We start from the raw sequence: 20,541 nt of genomic DNA, 5'->3' as shown, positions 1-20,541 counted from the left end.
AGATAAGGACCATTTAAGGGAATCAGAGGAAATACAATAAATTTTTACTAAAAATTGTCTCATTGGGGCATACTTCCTATAATATTATTAAGATGAGAAGTCATGACTGAATTACTGAAAAATTATTTTCACATATCTTGTTCTCATATGACCCATTAAGTACATCCATTGAGTAGGTAAAGGCATTGCCACACAGCCTGATGAACTGAGTTCAAATCCCAGGATTCACACAATGGGGGGAAAGAACTGACTCCTGAAAGTTGCCCTCTGACCTCTATTTACCGGTATGTTATGGTGCATATGCTCCCTACCCCCATGCATGCACACACACCAAAGACATAAACATGAAAATCACTTAAAAGTAATGTGTAATAATTCATTTTGATTCTATTATGATCAACGGGCATAAAGGTATTCTATTCTGTCTTTTGTCTAAGTCTTGACATGAATAATAGGTTCACTGAGGTAGAGATGCTTCTTAAACAGAAAATCAGGTAGTCATGTCCATACTGAGATTATATTCAGCAAAGTGACTGCAATTCTTCTGTCTGTGTCAACTTGATTCTAACAATAATGAAAACAAAATAATTACTACCTCCCATGAGTCAATTGCATCATTAGAACTAAAGTGAAGAAGGTTCTAGAGATTTAACTTCCAAGTATTCAAAACTATAAAAAGGTAAGTAAAGTTCATGGACCACAAGTTGTGCAGTATTTGATGGCACTTGAGAGGGACAGGGGAGTGTAACAATATAGGTGCCACTGATTATGAGAGTTTTCTTTATCTGCTGTGTATTTAGTCAATAGGCTGATGCTGTTAACCTTGTTTTGTATACAATGGTGTTGAAGAGATGTTACTGAGTTAAAGGCACAACACAAGTATCTTTGCTGAACACAGGCAGCCATAATTCTACAGCAGTGGTTCTCAACATGTGGGTCACAATCCCCTCTGGGCATCAAACGACCTTTTCACAGGAGTCAAACATCAGATATTTACATTATGATTCATAGCAATAGCAAAATTACAGTTATGAAGTAGCAACAGAATAATTTTGTGTTTGGGGGTTCACCACCACATGAAGAACTGCATTAAAGGATCACAGCATTAGGAAGGTTGAGAACCACTGCTCTACAGGATGAGTCTACATATCCAAATGTGCCTTAAATGGTTACCCAATAGCTTGGTGGAGCTGCTGGTTATAGGGCAAATACAATGTGAAGTTTAATTTCTGAAAGTTTCTGTAGTGAACTTTACAGTATTAATTCACTTCTGCCAATCCAACATGGCTATTACAACCATTCTGATTCTTGGAAAACTTTATATACACATTCAAATTTATTTCATTGTCTTTTTAGAGATAAGAAGATGCAACTAACAGTTAGGACTTAATTCTATTGATGCCACACATATCAGGTACTATATCCAGACAAATTTTACTTTCTAGGATATTTTAATTTTTTCTTTTTATTAAATATGCAACAAATTCAATATCCTTGTTTAGTGGCTCCTACCTACAACCCCCAGTACTTGGAAGGCCGAGACAGGAGAATTGGCATGAGTGTAAGGCCAGTGTGGACTACATAGTGAGTCTGAAGCCATTATGAGTTATGTGTTCAAGGTGACAGAGCAAGATCCTCTCTCAAAAGTAATCCCATATACACATGCACGCACGCATACACACACATTCTGGTGTTTTCATTGGGTAACTACACTGCTATTTGAGCTGCAAGGTAGAAACTTGCCCACAAGAGGTATATAACACAATCAATAATTATAATTATTCATAATATCTGTGTCTTTGAAAGAATGAGTGTTGATAATTTAAAAAATCAGTCAAATAATATCAATGCGTCTTTTATGTAACATTATTACATTGTGTGTAGCAATCACTCATTTTACATCCTACGTCTGTATACATTTAATTTTAATCATGACAAATGTGTGATTAATGTTTTCTTTGAATTTTACATAAGCTATGCAACCATCCTTTATCCACTGGGCAGACCTTAACAAATGCAGAGGAAAGGATGTCCTTTTTATATAGACAGGTGGTGAGCTTGGAGCATTGCAGAGAAGCATTTGGGCTCATATGTCTAAATAACCTTTCTAGGGCTCATGTTAGAAGACAGTTTAACTGACTTTCAGCAACACCCTATTAGAATCCACCACACAGCACAAGTTCTCAGGCATGTATATGAATAGCTGCCAACAGAAACTCCAACTGAAGCTTTTCAGTGAAAGAGATAAACAAAACAAAACACATCCAAGAATCCTAGGAAATAAATTTACTTTTGATTTGGAAGGAAAGTATCTGAAGCAGATGGGCTACTGAGAATAAGGAGACTTGCTGATTTTTTAAAAAAATCTATCTTTGTTAATCAGGAATGAACATTAAATTATCAAAGGGCTGTCCCAAATTTTAAGAGTCAAAACTTCAAAACTTCGAAGCAAACAAAACGAACAAATAAACAAACAACCCATTTCAGAGATGACACACTAGCATTTGTCTCAGGCTTTGTGGACACACAGAAGTAACACTAAGCTTTTAACCCTAGCTGGGACACTTCAGGAAAGTATCTGCTGTTTCCTTGAAGTCATAGAAGCTGTGGTGGCTGGCTCAGCTGCTCTCCCGGAACACTGCATAGTGCTATTCTAGAGTTGCACTCTCTCTGCTTGTTATGTTTTCTCAAATACTACAATTCTAGAGTTCAACAAATAAAGGGATTTGTTTCAAATTTCTAGTAGTTAAAATTTATTCAATGTGATTCACTGGAAAAAATAGTCATATGTCTATAAATGTAGATATGATTAAATTGAATGTGTATGCTTCATGAAGACAGTTGTGCTTAGCTTAGGCTTGATTCCCCAGAATTCAATCTGTTGAGCTCAGGAATATTTTAACAGCTACTGCAACTACAAGACTTTCTTCCCACAGGATAAGTCTTTATCTTTGTCCTAAAACAAGGAGCAAACACATGAGCATAGAGGTGATAATTCACCAAGTATAATCTCTCTTCATTTTGAATGAGATTTTATTTCATTTACTAAATAAATTGGATATCAAAGAAAATTTTCTTGGGAGGAGCAACCCTCAAATTATAATTAAGGAGATGATGTCGTAAAATGAAAAGGCTAAATTAAATAGCATTTTAGGCACCTTTGATAAAAATAAGATGTCTTACAAAAGTCAAGGGCATGAGATTTATTTTCATCATAAAGAAGGAAACAGAAAGCACCGAGATAAAGGAATAGAACAGCAACTGAAAAATGGGAGAGATTTATCATCCGAAAGCATACTAACAAGATTAAAACAAGCCAGAATGGAATGTAGCATAAGAAAACCGATAACTACATATTATAGCACCTGAGATTGATTTGAAATCCCTGCTGTCTGTCATTCCCTACATTTCTAAGGAACATTTTACCTGGGAAACATTTCTTTTTACCAAATACATAGTCCTCAAGAAAATAACAAGCCCAAGAGAGAGCACTACTGCACGCACAGCCTGCTTTTTCTGTTTTCCCCCAATAGAACATTCACATAAAACTGTGGTCAAAATTAAAAACAGTAACATCGCCCATCAACAAAGTCAATAAGCCTTTGGTTTTAGTTGGATCAGTACTTTTCATGCCCACATCTCCCCATTAAAAACAGATAAAGTTACTTACTTTTTAAATAAATGTAGGACAAATAATGCTACCTTGAAGTTAAATAAATTAAGGTAAATCTACTCTATGAATTAGTGAAGATGATGTTAATTTAAATTAAAAGGGTGGAAGAAAACAGCATTGCATTGAGTTTGGGATTAAAACAGTGGAATCTTCTTTGACGTTCAAATTCTCATGTTCCACTTGAGGATTATGACCAAGAAAAGAATTGCCCAGTTAAAGCAGGAGAAGCAACATTACAAAGATGTTGATTGACTGTGAAGTTGCACGTCAATGCCCTCAACAACCCTAACCAACGTTTCCTGGCTCTGGTCACATGTGCTTTCCAGGTCTGTTTTTCCTGGAGGGCAAAACGTGTGTAATTTTGAGATATCTGTGGGTGGACAGTTTTTTTCTATGTGACTGTACATGTTAGACACCGACTTCTCGAGTTCTGCTAGGTTTTTCACATGTCTGAGGACCCCCTTGGGGTGTTTGTGAGGTTCCACGTCACACAGCGGTTTGGATGCTGGTGGCTGTGTCGTAGAAGATTTAGTTTCTCTGGCGTGTGCGACACTGGCAGTGCATTTAACAGCTGGTATACAAATGTTGTCCGTGGGAGGAACTGGGGTTGAAGGAGGCAGTGGGCAGAGACGTGGAGCTGGCGGTCGAGGAAGAGGAGGGAGCGATGGTGGTGGAGGTAGAGAAGACATATGGGGAGTAGATGTGGGGAGAGAAAATGTAAGAAGTTGGGGAGGAGGAGGGTTAGGAGGAGAGAGGGCAAGAGGGAAAGTACTAAAGGCAGCAGGAGGTCGAGGAAGGGGAGGCCGTGGAAGGGAAGCAGGGATGTTAGGTGGATGGGGAAGGTTTTCAAAGGAGTTCCTTTTTGTTTCCGGGTCTAAGGTACAAGTGGGGGTCTCTCTCTTAAAGCCTAGAGAATTTAAAACACAGGGTCTCGGAGGAGGAAGTTCCAAGGTGCAGTCAGGAGGAGCAGTGACAACATTCGGTTCTGACCGGAGTTCCACAGCTCTTGAAATGGTTGGCAGAGTTGAGAAGGAAAAGTGAGACCAGGAAGAAGAAAAGGAGGAGCCAGAAGAAAGAGATTTCAGCTGCTCTGTTTGCTGTATGAGTAGGGCGTCTCTAGGTCCCCTTTCTTTCTCTGACCCGTGGGCATCTTCAGTGGTGAGCAGTGCATGGCTGCCACCTCTCTGGCTTGGGTGGGGTCCAGTGCTTTCGCATTCAGCTTTCTGCCTGGTGATCTGCCACTCCACCAGGTCAATGGTCTCTGGTCTGTTTGGAGCTTTCCACATCAGCCTCCTAGGAAAACTCACAGACTGATTCCACATCCTCTGAATCTTTTCTCTTGGGCCCCTCAGCGACTGACTCTTAACTTGTGCTCTGGGTGAAAACAGCTCTTTAAAATCTGTTCTTGGTGAAAGGTCAGAATTGGTTGACCTTTGGCCTAAACTTTCCATATAAAGGGGATTATGGGTACTTAAATCATCCTCATCAGGAAGAAATGAGAACGTCCTTGCTGGGTGAGGCTGGCTGTCCTTAAGTGGTCCCTCTACATGAGCCGGCTCGTGAGACTCAGTGGTACTGGAAGAAAAGGCCATCCCATCGTGATGACTGGTCCTGTCTTCTGGGACTGAGTTATTTCCCCTGCTTTGTTCAAAATGGTAGAGAAGGAAAAGACTTGAAAGAGAAGAAGGAGACAAGTTGTGAAATAGCTTTCATAAGAAAGGTGTTCTCATGGCTATCACTCTATTTTTTACATTACAAAGGCCTAACACTGCTACATCACTGAGTTAGAACACCATCACTTTCAAGATCCTACTCTAGAACAGACAGGGCTGGGGCATCCAGAGTGGGGAGAGGGATGAGAAGTTTTAATTTAAAATCTCTAGACTGTACCCCCGCCCCCCATGAGTTTGATATAGCAAAATATCTGGTTCCATATCTAACTGTTTGCTCTTGTATAAGCCACAGTTTTGGAGAGTGTGGACAGGGACCTCCAGTCTTTTTGTGTACCCCACCAAAGAACCTCAGCTTTGATTTTGCATCCCACTTTGCTCAGAGCCCACTGTTAGGCATGGGGTCTTGGCAGTACCTCAGTTAGCAATTGCCCATTATATTGTTTCACAGTAACTCTGGGAGCAAAATATATCCTCTGATATAAAATAAAATTTGTAAGACAATACAGAAAGGGACAGCTCCCCAGTTTAGAATGACAGTTTCCAAAGACAGGATGGAAAGTCCTCAGAGAGTCCAAAGGTCATAGCTGAGACATCAACTTCATGATACAATCCTGAACTAAAATGGTTCCTTCCCATTTAAATTCTATGCTTAATTATTTTAAAACACAGAAAATACAAGAGGGAAATTTACATTTTCTGCAGATATAATGTGGGTCAAATTTTAGTAAAGATTCCCCTTAATGAAAATATTGATGTTAAAATAACATTTTTTTTTTTTTTGTATCACTGTGTGGTTTGCTCATGCATGAATATGGAGCACGTGCCACAAGTAGGTGTGCATTCTAACTAAAGTTAAAAAGTTTCAGAGCACTAATCCAGGGCCTGAACTATAAGCATTGGTACCTTCCTTCTGAAAGGCTAGGTAACATGCACTTTACGTAGCCCCTGATTAAGTTTGCCCTCAAGCTAAAGCATAACAGCAAGTTAATTTTGTCAGTTGTTTAATGTTTAACATTAAAACATATATAGGTATATATTTTAATATAAAGGAAAATATAAACAGTTTGAATAAGAAATAGTTATTCAGAATGGGGTAATAGATTAGGAAATAAAATGACAAGTAAGTTTGAAATTTGATGACAAAAAACAGGCATGCTCACAGTGGACCTCGACTACCAGTCAATCCGAGTAATTTAGAAAGTATGGACAACTGGACCAAAAACAGACAAGGTTTTTCTATTTCCTATGCTTGGAAAGCTATGTTAAAAGCACATCAGATATCACTTAACTTGGTATTATATAGCCATTAGTTTTGGAAGACGTGATCTATGCAATCATAGATGATACCTATGATCAAACGAACTCTGCATCTGAAATAATGGTGAAGATACTTTTGAAACCTTCCCTGGTGTACACAATGAACATAGTCACATCAGCAGGAAACTAGGCAGAGAGGATGAAATTTCCTTTTAAACACAAATGCCTACGTCATGACAGATGAGGGCCAGTGTGCAAAAAAAAAAATACTGCTCAATCTATCCTCTGCATCTACTTTATAGCAGCCTTTTATTAGATATGATATTATTTACTTACTTATGCCTATGTATCCACAGGTGAGAAAGAGAAAACATGTGACAGGAAAAAAAAGTTTTAGCTGTCATTAATTTGAGGCGATTATGCAATACTCACAGATACTTGCTTTAAACAATACACACACCCAAGAGAGAAAAATGCATGTTTTAAAATTTTTTTCTTTTCATTTATTCATGAGAATAATATCTAATAATGTTTCAGATAAAATCTTGTGGCATTGACTCCAGTGTCTTATCCTGTAGGATTTTTATCTAACAATCTATTTGCTGTAGATATGTAGAATTTATCTTTGTGAAACATGGGTTATCTTAATCATGAAACAAACTTTAAATAATACCAAGAATCATGAATATGTCTTAACTTTAAAAACTGGTTAGTGTGCACTATATTAGGTAGATGGTACTGGGTTTGGGGAAGAAAGTAAATGTATCAAGTACTAGATGAGTATTATTACAGTGTTAAATTTACATGAAGTTATTAATTACTATGTGAAGATTTTTTTCAAAATTGTTTTTTTCTTTAAAAAACAATTGGTAATAATTCCCTTGGGGCTGGTTTATTTGTAGCTTGCTACAATCCTTATAAAAAATTTTTCGATAGAAAAAATGAGATAAGGTTCAGAGTTAAAAATGTTTCAGTACATAATTGAAAAATCTATTGCAATTTTTCTGGTGCAAATAGCCCTTAAAGACTGTGAGCTAAAATTTACCCTTCCTGAACTCCACTAACTAACTGCAGATGCTGCTGCATTCGATTTGCTTTTGTAAAAGTGGATCAGCTATTGTTTTCATATGTAAATACTGCCAACTTCACACAAATGCTTTTTTTTTTAATCTGAACATTGTTGCTGGGAAGAAATGCTCAGTATAATCAGAGAATCAACTCATATTGGCTCAATTCCTACTTCACCAGTAATTCAATGAAGGTGATAATTGTAGACTTTGAAAGAGGTGGAAACACACACTTAAGGAATGAATTCTGTGTGCAAATAGAATGCTGTGTTGTAAATTTTGCTTTAACCTCATTCTACATAGGATATACATACTGCCTATTATATCTTATGTATTACTTATATTTATACAACACTAAAATGGCACCATATACATTTTACAGCTTAATGTATAATATTACTAATACTGCATATACTATTCATGCATCTGTCTAAACTGTTTTTTCCAGTAGAAGCAATTATCATGATTTTGGAGACTCACATTACTATTGTGAGTAAATGCTAGAAACATAAAAGATACATGGCTTTAGTCACTAATAATGAAGTTTCCTGAATTTAGGTCTCTTCAAAATTGTATAGCATACTTGGTTGCTTATCATGCCCCAAAGTGGTTGCTCTTGAAGCTTCATAATAAATACAAGTTAAATCACGTCAGACTGTGTGGGTTGGATCATTTGACAGAAACAGTTGTGAAGTCTCAGGCATACATTAACAAGTTCTGTCAAAATGTCTGGCTTAACGTTGCTTAGAAATTGCACAGGGCAGAGGTGGTGACCACAGCTGCCTCTGAGCAGTACAGTGAGCAGACTGTTCAGAGCACACTGTGCCATTGAGTAGTTCATATAGAAGTCTTCCTTCATATAATATCCTACAATAGCATCTTAAGAATGTCTGATTTTAAACTACAGAATTTGGTTGTGATTGTCAAATGGGAGGTGTCCCCCCCCCCCATCTTAATCCAGGAATTACCATCTTACCATTTGGATTTACTAAAATCTCCTACCTGGTTGCTTTTTTGAAATCTATAATTTTGTTCAAGGAATCGTCCCAATATCATTAAGATTGGGAGATTAAATATATCAAAACTCCATCCTGCAGTTGTGTCCTAACATGGATATCGCTTTTTTACAAAGTATATGTTTTTCTGTAATTTTCTTTTTTTCCCCTTGATCTGTTTGCTTTTTATTTTTGCCTACAGTTTTGCAACTTAACTTTTCAACTATTTTCAACTTAATAATAAATGATAGTGTGTAAGTGTAACAGGCTTACAGCTGCATTTCTACACAGGCTTGGAACTAACTTCACTCAGAGCATCCACCCCACCCCAAAGCAGCCATTCCCCTCTGTTACTCACATGGCGCTCTCTCCCAGCTCCTCATAGAGATGTGCCCCTGGGGGTGGTGGCGGTGGGGGTGCGGCAGGCACAGGAGCTGCAGGCTTGGCAGCAGGCATGGCAGACTGGATTCTTGCTGTCTTGGTGCACTCAGCCTGGCGTCTTGAGTAGAGTAAGGGTGTCTTGTGAAACTCAGTTTAGAAACCACAAACAATCAATAGGCTATTGTTTTAATAATGAGGTCTGTTATCAGTGGGACCCACTTAAATTATTCATAAATATTTGAACTAATAAACTGACATAACAGAACATCCTCATGTCCAATATGTAAACATTTGCTTCTTGAATAAACAATGGAATTCACAGAAATATTTTCAAATTAAGTTGATTTCTACTAATGTCCATGATACAGGTGTTAGAGGTGATCTGTGGTTTTAAATGTCACAGACAGTATTCAACTTCTTTCTTAAAGTTGTAGAAATGATTAGAACACACCTTACTTTTCATGTTACTGTTATAACAAATGGTCTAAAGTCAGCTTAAACACACACACACACACACACACACACACACACACACCTCTCAAAAATCTTAAGCTCAAATAAGTGCTAAGAAAATAATACACAGTTCAGGATGGTCTGACTACTTGATCAATAGGATCTGTGATTTCTCATTTTCTATTACATAAATTCATGTGCAAAAACATTAATAATTATACTTACACTTTAAACCTGTTTTTGGAAAGCAGTGTGTAAGAAGAAGAGAGAGCGGCATTAGAAATACTGTACTCATGGCTTTATAATGTGATTTGCTACAAATTATGAACAATTTACTGATTAATCTCATAATGTCACAGTAGTAGAGAAAGGAAGGACTTCAATTTGGTGAGTGAACGGGTAGAGACTTACAAGTTATTAAAGCATTCGCCACAAAGAAAGAAATAGGTGAATTAAAGGGAGCAGGTAAAACTATTAAAACACAGATCCATGAGTTTCAATTCTCAGAAGAAAATGGAAACTCGAGGATGGCCTGATATTTATAAAGGCTTGTTTGTTTAGTTCATTGGAGGGATATTGATTTTACTGATGTCAGAATATGATACACTCCTTTGAGGAATAGTCGAATGAAATAGAGAAAGAACACTACAGAATAAATATGGAAATTAACACTAGATTGATGTCCGAGTGATTTAAAGTGGTTTTTTTCAGTACTGTTTATGAGGAACTTTAGATTTAATGTAATAATCAATTTGCTAAGAAAACATTAATCTTAGCTTGTATCAACCCAAATGTTATGTTTGTGGCTTCAGATGACCTTTGCTATGGAATTATCCATTTAACATCTTCACTTGGAACATTTCAAGTTGAAACTAACTCACTGTGGTCAATCTGATAGAGGATGATTTAGTGATTGAAAAAAAAGGTATGATGACCTAGTTTTGAGTGTCAACCTGACACTCCTGGGAAGAGGGAAGCTCATTGAAGAATTGCTTCTATCAAACAGCCTTGTGGGTGCTCTGTTGTTCCTCCCCCCCCCCAGCTTCTTACAAGTTAGCAACATCTGGGAAGAAAGAACCTCAATTGGGAAATGCTTCCATCAGATTGCACATAGGTAAGTCTATTGGACGTTTTCTTGATTAATGAGGGAGAGCTCAGCTCCTGGTGTGTGGTGACATTCCTGAGAATGTATGTTGACTATCTAAGAAAGACAGCAGCCTGGAAGCAAGCAAGTAGGCAGAATTCCTTCATTGTCTCTGTTTCAGGTCCTGCCTCCAGGTTCCTCTCTTGAGCACCAGTCCTGGCTTCCCTTGGTTATAGATTATGACCTATAAATCAAATCATGTCTTTCTTCCCCAAGTTGGTGTTGATCATTGTTTTATCACAGCAAAGAAAAGCAAATTAAGAGAGAAAGGTTTCAGTGTAAGAATACATTAGGAACATCTTAATGCTTTCCCTGTAGGTATTTTAAATAACGAATAGCTTTTCTACCGTTATTTCTTAGTGTTTGCGATGTCAACTATGTATAACACTTATTGTAATTGTCCACTATTTACTTTTTGTGGCACCCTAAGGGCTACTTCTCCTTTTAATCAACTCTTGATTTTTTTTTTTTAAAATGGCTATCAGCAGGGACATATTACTAATTTCTCATACCTGGTATTAGGCCCAATGTAGTCCTTGCTTATGTCAATTGCAAATTCCTTGACTACTTCATAGATATTAAATCATTCTCACATATAGATAATCCAAAACAAGCGTAGTGTACTGTAGTAAGAGAAAAGATTAACTCTATCCAGCCATTGCATTTATGACAAGCTGAACTCTAGCAAGCGTGCCGGGAAGAGAGAAGCCACGGCCAAGGCCACAGGTGTGGTGTTGAGAGTACCATGATTTGGCTAACACTGCATTGTCTTCATAAAGGAAAACGTAACCACAAGGAATAAAAGAAACAAAAAATAAAATGAAACGACGGAATGACTAACACGACAGTATCTGGCCAGGTTAGAGACCCTGCAATCTTTCCCATGAAACCGGGTGAGGAGGGACTCTGCTATCATCTCCTACTGCTTCCTCTCTAGGGGATTTTCTCAGGAGCTTTTGACCCACAGAATGCACAAAGCCAGGAAGAAAATAGTCCTGTGAGCAAAGACTTATTAGGAGCAAGGGACACTAAGAAATGTATATAGCCTGCAGTGTTGCGTTTGAGGAAGGCACTTGGGTGCAGGTGGGAAAACACAATGACGGAACAATTACACCATCAACATTTTGCACCACAAAATCTACTTTACCTGGTAACTTCCCGAATACCTTCCTGAGAATATCCACTTAGCATCCCCCATACTCACTGTCGGTAGCTCACTAAGACAACCAAGATGGCTGGGATGCAGCAGAGGATGATGATGAAGGCCAAGGCTAGCAAGGCTCCTTCCGTGTACCCTAAGCTTTCTCCTCGCTTCTTGATGCTCGTCACAGCCTCGGGAGTCCGGATCTCCAGAATGCGGCCTCCTTCCCCGTAATAAGGCTGAAAGTCTTTATTGATATCGAGCAGTTTGCCATCCAGGAATCTTGATGGTGAGACAAATTGAAAAACTGATTATGTTAGAGGAACGGAGTCAATTTGACATTAAAATTTATCTTCGAAGTCTTGATATTTTGAATTTAAAAAGCAAACTGCATATGAGGGTTAGTAGTATTAACTTGAGACCTGGGAAGCAATCTCACCTGTGAGGGGTTGTCTAGGTTAAGGTTAGCCTCTGAGAGTGTCTGTTAGGGACTGTCTTGATTACATTGAGAAGGGAAGACCTGCCTACGGTGGGTGGCACTGTTCTTTAGAGCTGGGATACTGGATAATATAAAGGGAGATAGTGAGCACAGTATATGTGTGTTGGTTACTCTTCTGACTGTGGATGCACTATCCATATCCAGCTACTGTGACTACAATCACATACAATCTATAATCTGGTATTGTGAGCCAAATAAACTTTCCCCACTTTTACGTTGAATTTTATCCGAGTTACTTTATCATAGCAACAAGAAAGGAGACTGCCAAACATAAATTCATACTGTTGACCCCAAAAAGCAAGAAGAAAGGATTGTTAACACCATTGCAGTAAATACATATTAAAGTTTAGGGAGATCAACAGGCTTACCCTTATTCATGACAGGATACACAGGAAGAGTGTGAAGTGATGTTTTTATACGCCAATTAAACAAAGAAAAATACAAGCTGAGTATGGTGGCACACAGTGGCAATCCCACCATCAATCCACTCCCCCTCCATCTCTGACCAGGAAAGGGAAAGTATCCCATGAGTATCAATAACACATGGCATATCAAGTTGCAGTAAGACTTAGCACCTCCCCATGCATTAAAGCTGAGCAAGGCGACCAAGAGAAATGGGGTCCCAAATATCTGAAAAAGAGTCGGAGACAGCCCCTGTTCCCACTGTTAGGAGTCCCACGAGAGGACTGATCTACACAACTATAACACATGCAGGGTACCCTGGTCAGGCCCATGCAGGCTCTGTGGTCATCAGTTCAGTCTCTGTGAGCACCCATGAGCCCAGGTTAGTTGATTCTGTGAGCCTTCTTGTGGTGTCCCTGACCCCTCTGGCTCCCACAATCCCCTCTCCTCCTCTTCTGCAGGATTCCCCTAACTCCACCCAATGTTTGGTCATGGGTCTGCATCCATTTCCATCAGTTGCTGGACAACACCCCTCTGATGGCAATCGGTTCAGGTATCAATTTGGTCACAGGAGATGGCCAGTTTGTTTATGGTAAATTAATTACATTGACAAAATTTTCAAACGTTGAACCATCCTTGCATTTCTGCAATGAAGCCTACTTGGTCATGGTGGATGATCTTTTTGATGTGTTCTTGGATTCAGTTTGCAAGTATTTTATTGAATATTTTTGTATCTTCATTCATGAATGAACTTGGTCTGTAATTCTTTTTCTTTGCTGAGTCTTTGTGTGGTTTGGATATCAGGGTGACCAGGACCTCTTAGAGAATCTGGCAATGTTCCTACTGTTTATATTGTGTGGAATAATTTGAATGGTATTAGCTCTTCTTTGAATGTCTGGTAGAATTCTGCATTAAAACCATCTGGCCCTGGGTGTTTAAAGGGGTTTTGTGGGTAATGGGCAGCGTCTTACCTGGGGTTCCTAGAACCAGCCTGGCCTCCCATAGGCTGTCAGGGCTATGGGCCCTAATATGGAGGCCAGGGGAGGGGGTACAGCTCTGGGGTTATTGGGTGGGTTTCAGAGAGTGTAAACTGGTAGTAGGTGGTGTCTTACCTAGGGTCCCTCGATCTTGCCTGGCCTCTGATAAAGACTTCTTCAAAGGTAGTAGGCCAGGATATGGGCCCAGGGGAGGGGGTGCAGTCTAGGGTTGTTAGACAAGCTTAAAGGGGTTTAGACATGGTAGGCGGTGTCTTTCCTGGGGTCCCTAGGACCACACTGGCCTCTAGTAAAGCTGCCAGGACTGTGGGCTCTACTGTGGAGTCCAGGGCAGGGGTGCAGTCTAGGTGCTACCTGGTGTCTTAACTAAAAGTTTCTACAATATGATATAAGATAATTAAAATGCTTGTGTCTGTCTGACTCCTATATCTCTGTTCTCATCTCTTTCTCATATATATGTATATATTAATTTTAAAACATATTTTAAGATATATAATATATACTATATTTTATAATTATATATAGCAATTAATAATTATATGGAATATATAGAACACAATTATATACTATATAAACATGCCAATGATATATAGTATATAATAAAATATAATAGATATAATAAGATATATATATCTTAATGGGGGTTCATAGCCGGAGACAGACATTACGCCCAGGGCTCTGGTAATAAATTTGCTGATTATTATTACTAGTTTTCTTTCCTATCTTTGAACCAAAGAACCAACATCCTTGGATTCTTAGATTTTAGATGATAAAAACTGAGAGAATAACCTGTCCTTGGCTGGGTGTTAAGCAACAATTATAATATCTTGGTATAATTTTTAAAGCTTAATTTCTGATCCTATAGTTTTAATATTAATAACTGCATTTTTAGTCTTGGGCTGTGAGTGTTTGTGTTTAGAAATAAGTTATAAAATATCTATGAAAAATTCATAAGTTTAAAAAGGCTGGTGTTTCTCAGATAGTAGCTTTGGAAAATTCTAAATGCCAAATTTTACCTCTTCAAAAATTATTTGTGTTTTCCATATCCTTTTGTGGTTTGTGATAAAATGTTTTATTCTAAATTGCTCATGAATACAGTTGAAATTACAGCCCAATCATTTCAGTTTTTTCCACCAGTTAACATCTGTAAGACTCAGACGTACTTTTTCTAAAATCCTGAAATTTATTATCAAAATCAGAACAAATTTATATAGAAAAGGAGACTGATAGATAAAAAACTATGGAAAGATGTATTAAGAACAACTGTCAGAAAGAATGTGTGCACTGCTCTGAAAGTCTAGATCAGACTATGAATTGTGTTTACATAGGACTCCGTATCAATGTATGTTTTAATTTCTTCCCGACAATGTTCAGGACACTAGGTGTCGCTAGAGTCCAGCAAAAATCTGGATACAGCCTTAGAATTAGAGCAGATTCACAGGCAATGAAAACTGTGTAATAACATTCTATTTCAGATTTCAGCCTTCCTTTTTCTTTTTTTCTTTTCTTTTTTTTTTTTTTTTTTGGTTTTTCGAGACAGGGTTTCTCTGTGTAGCTTTGCACCTTTCCTGGATCTCGTTCTGTAGACCAGGCTGGCCTCGAACTCACAAAGATCCGCCTGCCTCTGCCTCCCAAGTGCTGGGATTATAGGCGTGCGCCACCACCGCCTGGCTTAGATTTCAGCCTTTCTTTCCTCTCCATTTCTTCCTCCTCCTTGTACTCCTCTTCCTTCCTTTTCCTCTTCATCCCCAAACCCTTTCCTTTCTCTGTGGGTTCAGCTATCACATATAATGTAGACCTACATGACAGTGATTTTCTCTTAACTAAGCCCTCCTGAGTCAGAAGGACATCAGACGCTTTTTTTCCCTCTGTTACAATAGAGTTGTGAGAAGATAACAGTTTCTTCCTAACTTTCCAACCTGCTGAAGTCATTGCCAGGCAACCACCTCCACCATAGTCTGTTTTTTCCCTCTTAGCCAGCGTCTTACGTCACGAGTGTGAAGTTCCAATGACTTCCCTCTGGCTCCTGACTTTATGTGACTCCTGTTGCCCAGGTTTCTGACCTCAGTCCCGCCCATGTAGGACTTGGAAACTATGTGTGAGGATATGTACCTGCCTTTGATTTAACTTTTAGGGACATCTCAGTAGCTTTTAAACTTCAATTATCCTTAAATAAGAATTAGGTATAGATGCTACTGTTACTGCATAGCTTACTATAATAATAATAATAATAAAAACCCCACTTACTTAAAAAGCTCATTTCTGTCAATGGCTCTGTTGGTCTGGGGGTCAATGGCATAGACAGTCAGGTCGCACTTGCTATAGTCTTCTAGGGAGAAGGCATCTCCATGGCGACGAGCACCTATGGACTCTACCACAACCTTGGCACCGGGAATCTGCTCCTGAACATAGCGATCCAAAATCCTATATATAAAATAACACATAAATATGACATTCTGATGGATTTAGTGAGGATTAAAAATATCGCCCTCAACCTGAAATGACATTTAGTAAATGACAGCTGGTTTCTGCTCATGTTTACTATGTGTGAACCATTGGAGAAAGTCTATACTGGGTTTCAGCATTCAACTCTCAATGATGTTGGAGGATGAATAGGTACAAGAGGTTATCCACCATATGCAATTATAAGTCTTGAGTTCTGAATTTATGATATCATTTGAATATTTACCTGGCTCATGGGAAATGTCAGCTGTATTGTACACTCTGCTTTAAAGAAGCCACAGGACACTGGGACTCTCCACTCATGCTGCTGGTATCATAATTGGCACCTTTACAGGGGTAGGTGACGCTAGCAACATGCTACAGCGGAATAGGACACCCATTTCCCCAAGGATACAAAGATCCTCAGAACATGCTCACAATGGAAAAATGTAGAAGTGTTTGGTGAGCTTACAAGATTATTCCTTGAACATCTCAGAAGCTAGTTAGGATAAATATGAACATTTAAAAGTGGTGTTTTCATCTTCTACAGGAAAAGAAATAATTGGTAGAAAAGAAAGAAATGATGTTAGTCATTAGATCATTTCTTAGAAATTATAACTTTTTCTAGTTCTATGACTTGATCTTAGTTGAAAATACCTATTATTAACATTTGTTGTCTTCTATATTTCTATAAATGGGAATTTCTTTAAGAGCTTCTTTATTATTAAAACATTATATCACTAACACTTGTAGAGAGCATTAGAGTATATATTAAAGTCTTATATTTAAATGTAAATGTATTAACAATAACTGCACTTGTCAATTTCTTTTGAGATAGGGTCTCAATACATAGCACAGGTTGACTTAAAACTCAATCCATAGAATAGTCTTTTCATGCAGAAACCCTTTTCTTACCCCAAATACCTTCATTCTTACATCTTTTCAACATATTTTTCTCCAGCTTACTGGTTCTCTTTCATTTTATGTTCTTTTATGTTACCATGAGACATGGCGAGATTAACAAAAATTACTATCTTATTAAAGGAAATTTAAATCCAATATCCATATATAATATAATGTAATAATATTGCCTTCATGAATATTATCACACTATGAAGCTTTGTACATTCCAAGGAAAACCCCATAGAAAGCACAAGACAGTAAAATACCTTTTCATTCTTTGTAGAGTTCAGAGAATGATCTACTTGGCCTTGCTTTTGATTTGGAGTGAGTGCAAACAGCAGATGGGGAGAAGCAAGAAGAGTGTAGACAAAGCCAAAGATGCGATCTTAGTCAAGCGCCAAAGGTATGGGGGAGTTTTATAGGCACATAAAAGAGGAAATGTAGGGATTACATAACATATGCTATTAAAACCTCTAGGGTCAAAGTTCAACCTACTTAAATCAGTGGAATTCTCTTAAATTATTGATCTGTTCACAGTAGCACTTACAAGGACCAGTTTAAAAGAAAATAATGTATATCTAATCAAAGTTCATTTCTAAATGTTGCGGGTTTTTGTGCAAGCTTTATCAAATGTTATACAGTGGTTAAAAGTGCCAGACTGGCCTAACTGACCTCCTGGATGAGTGGTGACCACAGTTAGAGGCCTATCTAATATGGATACAAGACTTAAATAGGAGAACATTTGGCCCTCACCCTCCAAGGTTAACTAGATGTGAAGGGACTGTGGGGGCATCTCTAAAATTATCCTGTAACTTTTGGGTGTCACCTAGCCTCTTGTTCAGGGAGGCCATGGAGATTTTCTTTGGCAGACTTTTACCAGTATCTACAACATAGGAAATTTTCCTCAGTGCTTTCAAGTGGAGCTACAGCCAAGCAAGACTCTTAACTCTTCATTCAGATGGAACAGCTGGTAAATGGAAACCTAAATGAGTCAGAGACTCCTTCTAAGTCCCACTCACCCCTGAGGACCAGACACACAACTCGCCTTAGTAGTAAAAAAGATGGTTAATTTTCTTCTCTACTTTCCTGACTTTCAATACCCAAAAAGAAAGTATAACCAAAGTTTAAAATAATTGGTATGTTTCTATAACAACAGTCCAGGGGATTATGCTCCCTAAATATTAGACTTAAATCCATAAGATGTTATTTAGACAACTATTTCTCACTAATGATATTGATTAAAAGAGTCCCAGATATAAGGTCCCATGACATTGACTCAATTCAGCACTGCAGCACCTACTTGCTACAAAAAAAAAGGTCTATTGTTATTTAAACTTAAAAACCAAATGATGATTAAATTTATTCTTTCTCTTCTTCTCTAGAAGCCATCTGGGAGGGACCTCACACTGTGATTCTAGCTACTCCAACAGTTTTCAAAGTTCCCAAAGCAGATAATTGGCCCAACACTCTTGAATGCAGCCTTTGAAACTAAAGGAAAACCGTGGAAGAACATAGGAGAGAGATGTTTGCCAACTGTTCAAGAGACTATTGTGGGGCTATTTTGTTTGTGATCTAACAAATAAAGCTTGCCTGAAGATCAGAGTATGGAGCTAAGCCACTAGTTAGCTACAGAGACCAGGAAGTGGTGGCACACACCTTTAATCCCAGCACTAGGAAGGTGCAGACCGGAAGTAATATGACTGGGCAGAGAAAAGGAATATAAGGCTGGAGGAGATAGAAGTCACTGTCTTTCAGGCTGAGGATTCAGTAGAGGTAAGAAGTCTCTCTAGTGGCTGGCTGCTCTGCTTCACTGATCTTTCAGCATTTACCCCGATATTTGGCTCCAGGTTTATATTAAGACCAATAGACTAAAAGGGACTTTGATTGGACAATTAATAGACATTCTGTATCCTGGCTCCTCCTGGTTCCCTGCCTTGGAATTGTAATGTTAACCACTCTAGTCTTTACTTTTCCCTCACATCTCTACCTGGAAACTAGTCAAGGATTCCTTTCCTCCCTATACCTGGCTGTCATACAAATATAACCATGATGCATCTTTGAGGGCCCTTAGATAGGCCCACTAGAGGGGAAAACCCAACTGCAATGTCTGAAAACCCCACCCAGCAGTATGGAGTCAGCTTTGGTCAGTGTCCCAGTTCCTGGGATGACACCTATGGTTACTTATACAGAGAGGAGGATAAGGACAGGAGAGAGACAAAGCATGCAGTTTAAGCATAGGGGCCTCTGCTCATGTTCTTGGCCATAAGCTGAAAATGTCCTTGGTCCTGTCCTGGATGGAGGCCAAAAACATCCAGGAGTCTAAAGAATGAATAGTCTTGGTAGAGACCTTACATTCCAGTAGGCAGGTCAGTGACCTGGCTGAGGGATCACACCTCGGAATGGTGGGTATACCTTCAGCTCTGCCAAAGAGAATGGAGGACTAAATAGCCCTTCAATGAGATGACATAAAACTCTTTCCTAGAATTCCCATCCTCTAGCACAGTAGCTGAGAGAGCTTTGCAAGTCTGCTTGCTGTCCTGAATTCTCAGAAAAGTGTGACTCTCCATTTTCTCTTCTCTTCTAAGTGTGTGCTTTCTTTAGTGCTCTGGGTTTCTCTTTGTCTCTGAAGCCACCCCATCCCTCACCCTACCTTGTGGCTGGCTGAGTATTGACCATGTGGCTGGTCTCCACACAGGCTTAACTCAAACCACAAAGCATTTGCCATTTTCTGTTCCACATGTCTTTTCCAGGCACTTACGGTATTTTTTCTTTGAACTCAATAAAATTGTCCTTCACGTCCCTTTAGAGTCCATTCTTTTTTTTTTTTAAATTAACAAGACTAAGACCCCCAAGAGGGGACCCTGATATCACTAGTAAGTGTGATTCTTCCAGGTTTCCTCCACAGGTACACCCACAGTATTCTTCTTGGAGAAACCCACAATTATACCGTGGGTGTGTCTTTCTGTGTGCCCCTCTTTCTTCACACTCATGGTTAAAGTCCCCACTGTATTTCATTAAACAAAACAAAAACAAATCTTCAGTACAAAACCCACGCAAGCCAGGCATGCATGCACATGCATGCAATCCTCAAATTTGGGAGGTGGAGGCAGGAGGATTAGAGGCTCAAGGTTGTCCCTGGACAATCTGGTCTATATGAGAACTGTCTCAAACAAAGTGTGCAACCCATACTTCCTTGAATCTGGCTCCTGCTTTGGTCTCAATAGTGCTGGGATTATTGGTGTGTGCTACCATCCTGGTTAAATTTATCTGTAGATTTAATGTTCCTTTTGGGATATATCTTTGAAGTATTTGAGAGAGCAACATATTTGAAAATGTTGGTACATCTAGAAATAACTTTGTTTCAAATATCAAACTGACCCACTTTCTGCTCTATTAAAAATGCATCGCCTTAAGAGTCCAGTGTGTGCTATTTTTTGCCCTTATTACAAGAAAAATCAAGATCTAAACTTTGGAAGAAATTTGTATAACAGTGCCTGCTAGGAGATGCTGCCAATT

At 38.6% G+C, this 20,541-nt stretch overlaps 1 protein-coding gene across 17 annotated transcripts in view; it reads right to left on the bottom strand.

Moving 5' to 3' along the window:
• Positions 1-20,541, bottom strand: part of Pcdh15 (protocadherin related 15) — a 1,427,876-nt gene that overhangs the window by 12,471 nt on the left and 1,394,864 nt on the right. For 4 of the 17 annotated variants that reach the window (XM_036167862.1, XM_036167868.1, XM_036167863.1 and 1 more), the window contains 6 exons: positions 15,928-16,104; positions 11,848-12,066; positions 9,725-9,733; positions 9,024-9,164; positions 6,940-6,945; positions 78-5,344 (listed from right to left, as the gene is read on the bottom strand). In XM_036167862.1, the coding sequence (XP_036023755.1) occupies positions 3,907-5,344; positions 6,940-6,945; positions 9,024-9,164; positions 9,725-9,733; positions 11,848-12,066; positions 15,928-16,104 (1,990 nt within the window). In that variant the 3' untranslated portion in view covers positions 78-3,906. Of the gene's footprint in view, positions 1-77; positions 5,345-6,939; positions 6,946-9,023; positions 9,165-9,724; positions 9,734-11,847; positions 12,067-15,927; positions 16,105-20,541 lie in introns of those variants that run through there. The other 13 variants (XM_036167881.1, XM_036167880.1, XM_036167876.1 and 10 more) reach the window with 8 other exon arrangements.

The sequence above is a fragment of the Onychomys torridus genome, chromosome 18 (assembly GCF_903995425.1).
Source record: "Onychomys torridus chromosome 18, mOncTor1.1, whole genome shotgun sequence".
NCBI classification, from domain to species: domain Eukaryota; kingdom Metazoa; phylum Chordata; class Mammalia; order Rodentia; family Cricetidae; genus Onychomys; species Onychomys torridus.
The sequence above is the reverse complement of the archived record's forward strand: the minus strand, read 5'-3'. Positions and strand labels throughout refer to the sequence as shown.